The sequence below is a fragment of the Typha latifolia genome, chromosome 4 (genome assembly GCF_019914945.1).
Source record: "Typha latifolia isolate L0001 chromosome 4, TyphaL0001v2, whole genome shotgun sequence".
NCBI classification, from domain to species: domain Eukaryota; kingdom Viridiplantae; phylum Streptophyta; class Magnoliopsida; order Poales; family Typhaceae; genus Typha; species Typha latifolia.
The window spans coordinates 5,728,550-5,741,513 of NC_133089.1; the positions used below are offsets into that span (position 1 = coordinate 5,728,550).

At 38.9% G+C, this 12,964-nt stretch overlaps 3 protein-coding genes across 3 annotated transcripts; 2 read left to right on the forward strand and 1 right to left on the reverse strand.

The window, feature by feature from the left end:
- The first annotated feature begins 394 nt into the window (after positions 1 to 394).
- LOC140786078 (gamma-glutamylcyclotransferase 2-3) lies at positions 395 to 5,664 on the forward strand. The gene is made up of 8 exons (XM_073134269.1): positions 395 to 643; positions 750 to 826; positions 1,818 to 1,871; positions 4,849 to 4,905; positions 4,982 to 5,022; positions 5,106 to 5,177; positions 5,258 to 5,337; positions 5,431 to 5,664. The coding sequence occupies exons 1-8, from the start codon at positions 535 to 537 to the stop codon at positions 5,502 to 5,504; spliced, it is 564 nt and encodes a 187-aa protein (XP_072990370.1). The 5' UTR covers positions 395 to 534; the 3' UTR covers positions 5,505 to 5,664.
- A 348-nt stretch (positions 5,665 to 6,012) lies between these two features.
- On the reverse strand, positions 6,013 to 6,682 carry LOC140785690 (uncharacterized). Its single transcript, XM_073133652.1, has one exon. It carries the CDS (start codon positions 6,659 to 6,661, stop codon positions 6,203 to 6,205), a length of 459 nt encoding a protein of 152 aa, XP_072989753.1. The 5' UTR covers positions 6,662 to 6,682; the 3' UTR covers positions 6,013 to 6,202.
- Positions 6,683 to 7,978: 1,296 nt separating this feature from the next.
- On the forward strand, positions 7,979 to 12,600 carry LOC140787603 (uncharacterized). Its single transcript, XM_073136610.1, has 6 exons — positions 7,979 to 8,594; positions 9,580 to 9,689; positions 9,784 to 10,155; positions 10,232 to 11,013; positions 12,084 to 12,129; positions 12,219 to 12,600. The coding sequence occupies exons 1-4, from the start codon at positions 8,348 to 8,350 to the stop codon at positions 10,910 to 10,912; spliced, it is 1,410 nt and encodes a 469-aa protein (XP_072992711.1). The 5' UTR covers positions 7,979 to 8,347; the 3' UTR covers positions 10,913 to 11,013; positions 12,084 to 12,129; positions 12,219 to 12,600.
- The last annotated feature ends 364 nt before the right edge of the window (positions 12,601 to 12,964 follow it).

The following is a 12,964-nucleotide window of genomic DNA, read 5'->3' on the forward strand; positions in this document are numbered from 1 at the left end:
AATACTGATTTCTAATCCAATTGGTCGAAAAAGAAAGATGATAAATAGAAGTTTCCTAACAAGTCTCCCTTACTATTCTTTTCCCTGTTTTAATTGATTGGAATCCCATAATTAACTGGATTTAACAATGTGCCAAAGGACCAAAACCTCACTAGATTTTTTTTTATGCTTATATATTTTCTATAATAAATACCAATATATTCGCAGCAGTTGAAGGGTATCGATTGCGTGGGAAAGAAAAGGGTATTTTTTGCACGAGTAATTTGTCGAATTATGCGATCAACGAAGAGCAATCTTTTGAGTTGGGCCGCACTCAAATACGAATCCTAAATAGGAGTTTTGTCTTTCTCTAGGGTCTTTCTCATAAAAACAACAAAAAAAAGGAGAAAAAAATAATAATTATTGTATTTATTCTGCGGGCAGTAGCCAATCAGGCTTCATCACAACTTTCGCCGTCTCGCTTTGCCATCGTCCGTCCGGAGAGGAGAGGTCTCATCCCCCATCCCCCTTTCTCCAGGAGAGAGAGCAAGCGGGATGGCGATGTGGGTATTTGGTTATGGATCTCTCATATGGAAGCCGGGCTTCCACTACGACGAGAAGTTCATCGGCTTCGTCAAAGGCTACCGCAGAGTCTTCTACCAAGGCATCATATGCTCCTTCCATACCATATGCTTGATTGCCTTATGATGGATTATTGACTTGAGATTTGATATGGGTTGTTTTGGTTTGTGTGTTGGATTCTTGCGCAGGCAGCACGGATCACAGAGGGACCCCTGCCTTTCCTGGGAGAACCGTTACCTTGGAGCCCAATCCTGGAGAAGTTTGTGTATGCCTCTTTCCCCTTTTACTGTAAAATTACTAACTGATTGAAGGGTATACATTAATTATTCTCTGAGATGTTTTTTTCCCAAATTTGAACTCAAATTTTGGTTAAAGTTAGGAACATCTGAAAATATGAGAAAACTGGGGACTTAGATCTCTTCAGGAGCAACATTTGCAGTTTGCAAGTACCGGGATGACATATATTGAAAATGAAACATTAATGGTAGTCTCTTCTTATATTCAAATTGGAAACAAGTAACAGTAACGGTATAGGTAAAATCTAAGATATGGTATCATCTTAGACAAATACTTTTGTAAAAGATAGTAAAAACGAAGTGAGTCTCCATATCTTATTGGTAAAATTGAATACTTGAATTTTAAAGGGACCCTTGTTTGTGTCTTTTTCTTGTGGAATAATTGAATTAGATGAAAATATTTTATCATAAACAGTGTTTCTTTTCATGGAATTTTATTGCATATAGTTTCAACAATTTGGATGAAACAAGGATGAATAAAAATTTAGCTTTTCTTTTTTTAACAATTTGGATTTAATTAGGGTGAACAGGCCCCGTATCATGGATGCCTCTAAGCTAGCTCCATGCCATGGAATGCCATGCCACAGTAGCACATTGCTGGGCTGGCACATGCTGGTGCTATGCACGACAATCCTTGTTTTATAGTTATATGTATATTTTAAAAGGTTCATGCATTGGAAGGGTATAGATAACAACAGTCTCTGTACTATCTTTAATTAAAGAGAACTTGATTCTCTTATTGATTAACTCCTTATGGTAATACACCTAGTCAGTTACATATTAATACTGCATGCAATTCCACTTTCATTCAAGCATATTCGTCTGTATTATAGGAGTCTTTCATCTTACTTTTGCTTCCAAGAACTTCCTTGAATTCCTTAGTAGGTCTTTGAATGTTCTAAGATAACATGTGCAATAAACTCCCATAATAATTTTAATCTGCATTCTGCTTGATTACAGTGGGGAGTTGCCTACAAAGTTTCCAAAGAGGAAGACAAAAAGACTGCATTAGAGGTTAGAGCACTGGCTTGATTGTTATTATGATATGCTCCAAATTCAGTCTACTTGACCTGAATTACTCCATTTAGTTTCCTAGATCAGTAACTCTTTCCTTTTCTACTTAAGATATATCAATTGGAAATGCTCATTTTAAAAGGCACATTGTTAACTTGCTAAATTTACTGATGCCGAGCTCGGCACCTATTTAATTGTTCTCGTATAAGTTTAATTCACAATCTACTTACACAAAGGAAGACTTGAGGATTATTGCTGGAATATGGACATATCCTATTTATCCTTAGTAAAATGTTTCAAATTTAGAGCCAACCAAGAAATATTTTTCCCTTTTTTCCATAATTATATCTGTGATAACTGCTGATTTAATCTTAAACCATATTCGGGTCTCGAGTATCTCAGCTGCTATCTATATTCCTACAAAGCGACTTACTAGAAAGGAGCTTGTCATGAAATTATACAGTTTGTTGAAAATTTTGTATTGGTTTAAAAATGAAAAGGAAGGGAGATTGGCATAGGAATTATGCTAATAAAGGAACACAAATTCATTATCAACCAGTCCGTGCAACAAAATCCAAAACTATAGATCATATTTACGTTAAAAATGGTCTAAATAACTGCTAGGGACAGAGAATCCCTGCAGTAGAGGTTCTCATACTCGTGAACAGGGATAAAATTTTATAAAAAAGGAGAAAAGGTGCAACTAAGTATTCAAAGCAATTATAAGCAGAATATTGCTGGTCAAGCTGCTATTTAGGTGCTTTAGCAATTTATTTGTTGTACAGTTGTACTACTAGTGATGATATTATAGTTAGATGATTGGAAATGTCATCAGATCTCCCATCACCCAGTGGTTCCTTGAATGTACAGGGGGACTGGAAATATGCTTTAGTGGAGTATTATAAAAGAGGTTGTGTTTCCTTTACTTTTTTCATTAGTTCTATCTTCTGTCCTTACTTTTTGTCCTCGTGGCGACACTCAGTCTTTTCATCTTTAGTTCTCTAAAGCCTTAACTTCTATTCCTTGCTTAAAGAATTTTTTGTTGCATTGCTTGCTACCTTTTAGAGCAAAACAGATCATCATCATAAGTATATCTGAAATATTTTATTGCTATTACTGCTACCATGCCACATGACATATTTACTCAGATCTGATCTTTAAGCGGCAATCTCTTTCTCCAACGACTTCATTTTTTTTTTTTGAGTTGTCAATTCAGCAACTTATCCTGTGTAGCCTCTAAATGAATACCAAATCTTAGTTATAACTGCCAATAGGCCAATACCAAGAACAATACCAACTTGCTTACAAGTTCTCCCTCCTTGTAGCCACTGATATTGCCTAGTAACTGCCATATCTATCACAGGCATCAGAAGAAGAGATGTTGGTGCATAGCTGAACCATCAAACCCAATGCTTATTTAGTGCAGTCCAATAATAATTCTCTCTCTCTCTCTCTCTCTCTCTCTCACACACACACACACACACACACACAGAGTTAAAAGCACAATGCACACTAGGGCTGTCAGGCTTGACGAGCGGCTCGGGTGAAGCTTGAGTCCGGCTCGGCTCGGTCAGAGCCGAGCTGAGCCCGAGCCGTTGTAATAGGCTCGAAATTAATATCGAGCCGAGCCTGAGTTGGAGCCGGCTCGCTCAAGCTCGGCTCGATAGCCTGACTAGCTATAACTAAGGACACGTGGCATAAAGAAATATTGCCACGTGTCCCTCACTAACCCATCCATCACCCTCATCCACCCTCACCTACCCCACCCTCACCCATCAAGTCACCCTCCTCCATCACGTCACCTTCCCCATCCTCACCCATCAGGCTATCACCCTCAATTCCCTCACCCACCCCACCCTCACCTTCACCCTCACTCGATCACCACTCATAGCCTCACCCCACGCGCCGCCACCTCCTCCCTCTCCGTCGGCCTCCATCGGCAAGCCACCACCACGGCGCCATGTCCTCCTCTCCGTAGGCCTCCTCCTCCTCCTCCGTTGGCCTCCTCCTCATCTACTCCGTCGACTTCCTCCTCCTCCTTCATTCACCATCTCCTCGTCGTCGCCTCCTCCTCCATCCGTCTCCGACTCCTTCGGCAAGCCGCCGCCCATGCCGCCACCGTCTTAACCTCTAATCGAGCCCGAGCTCTCGGGCTCGGTTAGGCTCAGCTTGAGCTCGGCTCGAATTGAGCTGAGCTGAGCTAAGCCTGAGCAAAATTATGATGCTCAAAAGTAATTTTGAGCCGAGCCTGAGCCAGAACCGGCTCGCTCAGGCTCAGTTCGTTTACACCCCTAATGCACACCTCTCACATGCACAGACACGCAGAGTTAAAACACAATGCACACCTCTCACATGCACAGACACGCACAGAGCTAAAACACAATGCACACCTCTCACATGCACAGACACGCACATAAAACCAAGAGCCATGTTAGCATGCATGCTGTAATTGTAGCAGCATGCAACAATAACATCATGCATGGCAACCTTGAATCTGAGAAGCACCATTGAGCTCTTCAATTGTTCTTTGATATCTTTCCTTCTGCCAGTGTTATAGCTCTTCAATGGCCTACTTCCTCATCTTACAATACCCAATAAGTAACACTATATACTTTATTCACTTCTGACAGATGATACTAGTATCTACATTATTCTCGTTTTCTCCACTCTGAATTTGTCTATAATCAATGAGAACAATCAGATGATTAATATGACAAGACAAAATGAATTTTATCAAGTTATATATCTTTCGTGTTATCATGGTAAAGTGCTTTGTTAGAACATGCTACCAGTAGTTAATCTTTCTAGTATATGTTATATTTATTAATTGATTCAAAAAAAATGAAATTGTATATGATTCTTGGAGCTATAGAAAGGTATGATGCTTACTTTATACTTGATGCGTCAAAAATATATCTATGCTACCTAAATTGATTTTACTATATGTGCATATTATGATTGCATATTTGCATTGCAGCATCTAGAAGTAAGGGAAAAGCAATATGACATGAAGCTTTACCTTGATTTCTTCACTGTAAGTTCCATCAACTTTCCATCACCTCTCATGTCAAAAATTTTGAATACCAATAGTTATGCAAAAAATATTTCAGGACCCTTCTTTGGCGACTCCTGCTATCAGTGGCGTGATGGTGTAAGTGGTGGAATTTAGGTAAACTAAATAGAAAACAAGATTTTTAACTTATGAAGCACAATCTGACGCGTGTAACAAATTAGATACCTAGCTTCCACAGACACAAAGACCAACAAGAACTATTTGGGACCTGCATCTCTAGAAGCAATGGCCAGGTATAATGTTAATTTGCTCTATCGGAACCTGCACTTTTCTTAAGACTAGAATAACTTAGTGATGTGTTAATAATGTCTAGGCAAATTATCCATGCTGAAGGCCCCTCAGGACCCAATCGAGACTACCTTTTCCATCTTGAAGATGCATTGAACAAATTAGGTCCGTTTCTTTTTCTCTTTTCTTTTTTCTATCTATCGTATTGCAACTTGCTTCTTTTTTATTTCTTCAATTTGCTTCTTTTAATTTTCACAGGATGTGAAGACCCACATGTGAGAGACCTTGCAAATGCTGTCAGAAGAATACTTGCAATGAATGCACCATGCTAATAGAACCTTCCAAATTTAATTTGGAATATAGCAAAAAATTTGATACTCATCCATTCAATATTAGTCATTTATGATCTCCATAATCTTAAACCTGGCCTTGTAGCCATAACTTGCAATACAAACTTCTGTTGTGAAAGCAAATTGCTCGTTCCTTTGCCAATTGTTCTTTGCTGAATACTTGCTCTTTTTCTTTTTAATCTTGATATTGTACTTGTTCCTGACTAGGTGCATCTTTCCTCTATTCTTTTCTGAATGTAATACATACTTCAGGAGTTTTTTTTATCAGACTAAATAGTAAAAAAAATTTACGGGGAATTACATTTTTTTTATTATATTTGATTAAACTATAAGTTGAATTTAAAAATAATAATTAGATACAAATTTCTAAAGAATTGGATAAGATTCTCAATGCAGACAAAATAATACTTATTAGATTTCAAATGATATTGAATAAATATATATTTTTATCATGCATTACTGTATTCGTGTGTTTGTGTATATATCTTGATTTTAGCGAAGAAACTATCGTTCAATATTACTAAAGATAATGATTACAGAATACAGACCAATTTATTCTATCCGTCAAACCAAACAAGTCGATGACACTGCGTGGCGAAGACCGATAGCAACTTATTACGATATACGAACAAAGATACAAAGCATTCGTCTCAGACCATTTCGATACAACATCAACCAATCTAAGAAGGGTAAATCTTGGACGCCGCAAACGCCGCCCCCATGTCGGCGATCGCCGCCTCCATCGCGGCGTCCACGTACTTCTCTGATCTTCCCGGCGCCGCCACCGCCGCCGACCGCTCAAGTGCGTCGTAGAAGCAATCGAAGTCGGCCATGGAAGCTTCCACCAGGGACTCGAGAGACGACTCAGCTTCTCTCATGGAGATCTCGGCGTCGCTCGAGGCCTTCTCGTGCTCGGCCGCGGCGGCGGCGAAAGAGGAGTTGGCCTCGAGCCCAAATTGGGCTAAAAGGGATTCGATTTTGGAGGGGTCGAAGTGGTTGTCGTCGAGGGCTTGGTTCGCGAGAACGGAGAGTTGGGCGAAGAGGGATTCCATCTCGGGTCTCTGGCTTCGGCCTTCGGGTTTGCGGAAGGGAAAGGTGATGGCGTTATGTTTGACGAAGTGTGCAACAGAATAAAGCATCGTTTCACCACTGACACCCCAGTGCGGAATATGTATCACTTTTTGAAGGTGGAAAGATAGTCACAAATTTCCTGAGATAATTTAACTTATTTCCAATTTGATAACGAAAATACCCTAGTCTCTGAATATCTGAGAATATCATTTAGTACGTAATACAACTACAAGTTTTTAATAACTTAGGTCTCCATCACTTTATGAATAAGATTAATTCTAGAATGAGTATTTATCTTTATTATTTTTAAAATGAGATCTTTATTTTAAAAATAATTATTTTTATGTTCACTTGTGTTCTAGAATAAGAGTATAATAATTATGTTTGGTGTGATATAAAGTGAAAAAAATTAATTTATTTTCTTTTATAACTTTGAGAATATAAAGTAGGTTGATGAGATACATATCAAAAGTAAATTAATAATTGGATTAGTGTGCGATATAAAATATAATTTTAATGAATAATATTTATATTTTAGAATGAGATTATGATGATATTAGCTGTTATTCTAAAATAAATAGTTGTCGAAATAAGAAAAAAATTATTCACGAAGTGAAGGGAAGCTTAGGGTGCAAAATAAAAACTTTCCATAGATTATCTATTTTCTTAAGTAACTTTGAGAATACAATTTTTTTTAGAAAGAAGATGGCTCCATGTAGACTTTTCTGCCACCTTATTCCATTTCTAATAAACAAGGATGAGCTTAATTTTCGAACAACCCGCCAAAAGCCTAAGATAGTCATCAACAATCACTTGGCCCTTGTTTGCTTTGAGCTTAGGAACTCTCCTGATGGGGTTAAAAATTTTTAAACTCGTTCAATAACTAAACATCTTTTTATTTTTTTTATATCTAATCAAATTTATTTTTTTAAAAATTAAGACTAAAAATTAAAACTAACTATGAGTTCGGAGCTTTAGTCTCAAACAACAAAGTGCCTTGAATTCTCCATGTGCTCTCAGATTTCTTATAACAAATATGAATTTGTGTGGCAGAGTTCAGCTAAGGCCATCTTGAGGCTCAAATGGAGGGTAGGCTCCGGTCTAAAGCACTAAGTCACTTGAGGTTAGCTCCCATGCGATGGCAGTTGGATTAGCACCGGATTCCCCAAAAGATTGCCGCTATCATCTTTTTTATCTGCATATCACTATAGTTAGCCAGCTTCCAAGTTTTTGTCAGCCAGTCCAGTCCATCTACACTTCGAAACCAAGTCCACAGCGTTGCCCAGCTCCAAGTCCACTTGCCCTCACACCTCCCTGTTGTATCGACATGAGAATGGTGGTGGGTTGCAGCCCACATAGCTTGCAGCGATCCCTTTGAGAATACCATTTCTTTTTTGGATCGTTCCTTTGAGAATACCATTCTCTGCATGAGGCACCACTACCCAGCGCTCAGCGCCACCTCATCATCAGTTATGAAGGAAAGCATGAAAAAGGAACAACAAGCTAGTCGTGGATTCCGCACTCCACCAAAGAAGCCCAAAAGAAAAGTAGTAACGCACCAAAGAAAAAAAGAAAAAAAGACAAAAAGAAAAAGAGAAGGACAAAAATAGTCACCCCGCCCCGCCCCGACGACCCCAATGGAACTCGGTGGTGGTTCCTCTTCCTCTCTCCCCAACTCCCTCTCTCTTCTCCTCCCTCTACCTTCCATTCTCGCAACGGCGGAGGAATCAGTAGTCGCATCAGATGCCATCTGAATGGGAAAGCCCGGGGATCTCGAGCTCGCGGTCCCGAACACCGAGGTCGGAGTCGGCGGCGCCGGAGGAGGCAGTGCTGGATTCTTCCTCTGGCCTTGCTCCTCCTGGATCGGCAAAGTCTTCACCTTTAAGTGTGTCCTCGTGCTTCTGCTCAGCGTCGGTGTGTTCCTCTCCGCCCTATTCTGGCTTCCGCCTTTCTACTCCCTCCGCTCCCGATTCGTCTCCGATGACCCCGTCACGCTCTCCGGTAATATTTCATTTTATCTTTTTAGGGTTATTTTCCATTTCATTGGAATTCTTCGAATTGGGTGCTTCCAATTTAGGTTTGCTGCGGAAAACGTGAAAGTTGGGGAGTTTGGTTTTTTTAGTCGCGTGCTAATCTATTTTAATTAGGGTTTTATTCCATTTCTGTGGGTTTTGGGTAGTTTCTGTGTTTTTTCTAAGAACCTGTGTCAAGCTGCCATTTGATGTACTGTTGGTGATCATGTTTCAATTATTAAAGTTTTGGAAGAATACTATCTATTGCTTGTTTAGATATGCTGCACGAATTCTAGTTTAGCAAGTTGTGCCTATAAATGGTGTCTCTGATTATTTAGTTACTTGACTCATTGTATAAGAACTTGTGGATCGTTTTATTTTCTCCGTTTTTTTTTTTGTTCGGGGGCCTATGCAATTTTTATTCCAAAAACGTCGAGAATGTTCATTTAGCACAATTTCACATACATGTTTCACAGATAATTTTGGGAAGGATAGGATTACACCTAAGAAGGTGGGTTTTCTTTTTCAACTTTCTTCTTGCATTTGTGAACATTTCATAATGTCAAGAGTGCATCAGTGTAGTGAATTTCTTTTTGTTGGGAATTTAGAACTCTCTCTCTCTCTCTCTCTCTCTCTCTCTCTCTCTCTCACACACACACACACACACATGCACACAAGAAGGTCCTCAGAAAAGAAAGCTACAATGGAAGCTCTTCTTATTACTTAAATAAATAATTTAACAATATGGATGATAGTTAAACCTTGAAATCTTCTGAAATAACATTTTGTAGCCTGCTTTTGTTACCACAGTGTTTTGCACCATGCTAGTTAGGTTTTACTCTATCTCCCATGTTCTCAAATAGCAATTTCTAGCCGGTATTTTTACCACAAGGTTATTTTTACACCGTGCTGGTTAGGTTTTCTCTGTCTGTCTTGTTACACATTTAGTTAACCATCTCACCCATTTCTTTTAGCTGAAATACAAGCCAGTTTCATTTTGCAAAGGCCGGTGTCATGGCTTGCTGCACATACCGGAAAACTGGAGTATGACATATATGTGGAAATTGGAATACCGAATAGTAAGGTGCGACTTCATAGTTCATAGTATTTCTGTAGTTCAATTTTTTTCTATCAAGTGCCTAATTGCTGAACTCCACTTAATTATATCCTCTTTACAGGTTTCAGTCATCTCCATGCACTCTTTGGCTCCAGAAAATTCTACTTATGTAGTATTTGGGGTTCTTCCCAACTCCAAATATGCCTCAATAAGTTCACCAGCCTTAAGTGTTTTGAGATCATCTCTAATTGAGCTGGTTCTCCAGCAACTGAATCTATCTTTGACACCATCACTTTTTGGGTATCCGTCTTCTTTTGAGATTCTGAAGTTTCCTGGAGGGGTTACTGTGATCCCTGTGCAGTCAGCTTCTATCTGGGAAACAACTCAGATCCTTTTTAATTTCACACTGAACAATTCCATCGATCAGGTTCTGAGAAATCTTGACAAGCTAAAGGACCAGCTGAAGTTTGGGTTGAATCTGAGATCTCATGAGGTATTATAAAAGAATGTTTGAAGTATGTGTTCCTGATGGGAAAATTAATTTTTGATGTATAAAATTTTGTGTGCAGAATGTATATGTGCAGATGACAAATGAAAATGGTTCAACTGTAGTACCTCAACTTACTGTCCAGGCTTCAGTATTGTCAGATGTTGGGAGCGGGAGTCTCTTACCATACAGATTGAAGCAACTAGCGCAGGTCATTACAGGGCCTGAAACGAAAAATCTTGGCCTTAATCACTCTATATTTGGTAAAGTTAAGAGTGTTCAGTTGTCATCATACCTACAATACTCAATCTCTTCTCCAGCCCCTGGTCCATCTCCGTCTCCATCTCTGTCTCCGTCTCCGTCTCCGTCTCCAATGCCATTTGAGGATACGCCTTATGCCACACCCCCCATTTCTTTTGAATCCCCGCTCTCTTCTTATGCTCCATCCCCTTTAGTTAACCAACATCACCAGCCTCCATGTTCTTGTTGCCATGCCTTACCTCCATTCAAAAGTTCATCGTCATATTCACTTTCTGCTGGAAATGGTGCCTGTGCACCTTCTCCATTTATGAACACACCAGGACCTTCAGAGACAAGTATTGGTTCTTCGCAGAAACATGGCCCAGATCTTTCTCCTTTACCTCCTGTTAATTCCCTTCCAGAAAATTACCCTCATCAACCAACATCTCCTAGCCATTCACCAATTGCAACCAGTACTCCAGTTCTGAGACCTTTGGGACCAACTTCCAAAATGACCCCTTAAACCTTCACCAGTTTTACCTGCACTTCATGGCTCCAGTCTATCACAAGAGACAAGAAGTGACACCGTGTCTATGCCATCATCAACCTTCTCATCTTAATATTGTGAGTTGCTGATTTTTTATAGTTGCTTTTATAAAGAATAAATGCTTAGAATGCCTCTTTTTTTTAGTTTCCATTGCTTGATCTTTTGTTGCTTATAAACAGACGCCTTAGGCCATGAGAATCATGATAGCTGCATTAATCTTATTTGATAGTAATTTTGATTCCTCTCTAAAAGTTGTAAGTTAAAAAGTTGGCGGTTTGACATAAGCAGAAATGACAAAATACACAGCTAAGCTATGCTTATGTAATATAATTTTACTTTGTCACATATTCTACTTTGGTTCTGTTTATGACATGTTAATCTGCCGAATTTTCTATAATAGTATGGCATAAAATGTTATTAATACCTAAGTTTTTATCATAAATTATATATTGCATATTGTTAATTTTATGTATTATCTTTAGGGCTGTCAAAAAAGCTCGTCGGCTCGTGAGCTCGAAATATAAATGGGTTGAGCCGGACTAAGTTTATGGGCTCAAAAATTTATCAAGCCGAGCAGAGCTAGAGTTAGCTTGCTCAAGCTCGGCTCAAATATGCTCGATATATAATATGTGAAATTATTACAAGTTCTATCTAGCATAGCTGGTTAAGGTGGTTTGTTTTAAGCACCCTTATTTGCGTTCGAATCCTGGCATACTCTTTTTGTTTTTGCTATTGTTTCTATAAGGAATATTTAGTCTTTAGTCCCATATAGAAAAATTATTAGGATTCCTTTGCCCTTATAAGCATCCTTCTCTCTAGTACATCAAATTGGCTTAAGTGGATCAAAATTTATAAGTTATCAGCCATTTTGGCTCAAGCTGCCAAACTGAGCTGAGCTTTTCTGGCTCGAATTGAGCTGGAGCTACAAAATTTTGGCTGTCGAGCTGAGCCGAGGTAGGCGCTCAAGCTCAACTTGTTTACTCTCCTAATCATCTTGCATATATGGCATGCCCTATGAGATAAACTGTACTTTTTATTCTTATTATCTTTTCATTGCCCTTTATGTTAGTGTACACCCTGATTATTTTATTCATGCCTAGAGAACTTTTATTCTTTTATGCTGATCATATATCTGTAAATGTCACAGCTCATGCTATAACCTGTCCTATATGGAGTTATGGCTGATTGGATTGGTGAGAATCCTGATCTATCTTTGGTTATGCTGGTGCATTGATACATCTAATACTAATTAGAAGCCTAATTTTGGCTGCTTATACTCCAGGAACTGTTACCAATAACCAGGTCAGATTATACGGTTGTTCTCGTCCTCCAGAATGTGTTACTGCTGATGAAAATTTGTGGCTTGGATAAAGGAAAGGTCCTCTACTTGGTAGCTAACTAAATGGAGCGAACTAAAGGGAGGATTTAAGAGGGCTTGAGGCAAATCTCAACAAGTGTAGATACTGATCCATAGGAAGGCGGTATATATTTAGTAGGGGCGAAGCTGCAAAGGTGGCTGGTCTTCTTTCTGAATTGGAAGTTCTCCTCAAAGGACTGGAGCACTTCTAACATCTAAACTGTTATTGTATTTGAGTAGGTTACTTTTCTTATTTCCTATGTTATCTAAATATCCCATGCTATCGATTGTCTTTTCTTGGTGCCAATAGCTTGATTTTTTCTGGCATTTCTTATCTCCTATGACATCCACTAAACTACTCATATTTAAATTACAGATGATCCTGAAATGTACCTTTTACCTAGTGTTATGTGAATCGCGGCTATAAGTTTTAATGTTCAGCTATTGCATCCCTCGTTTAACGTGTGCTAGTGATCAAAATGGTAGACAGGTTACAAATCTAAAGATACCTCAACATATGAATCCCGTTTAATAAACAATATTTTATTTATTTATTTCTTCCAGAAAAGGATTTTGGGAAAGTGGGGAAGTACCTTGACATTTTGAGGATAGGGCCTATTTAGATAGCCCTTTGGGAGTTTAGCTTTCCTTACGAAAATTAAGAGGAGTAG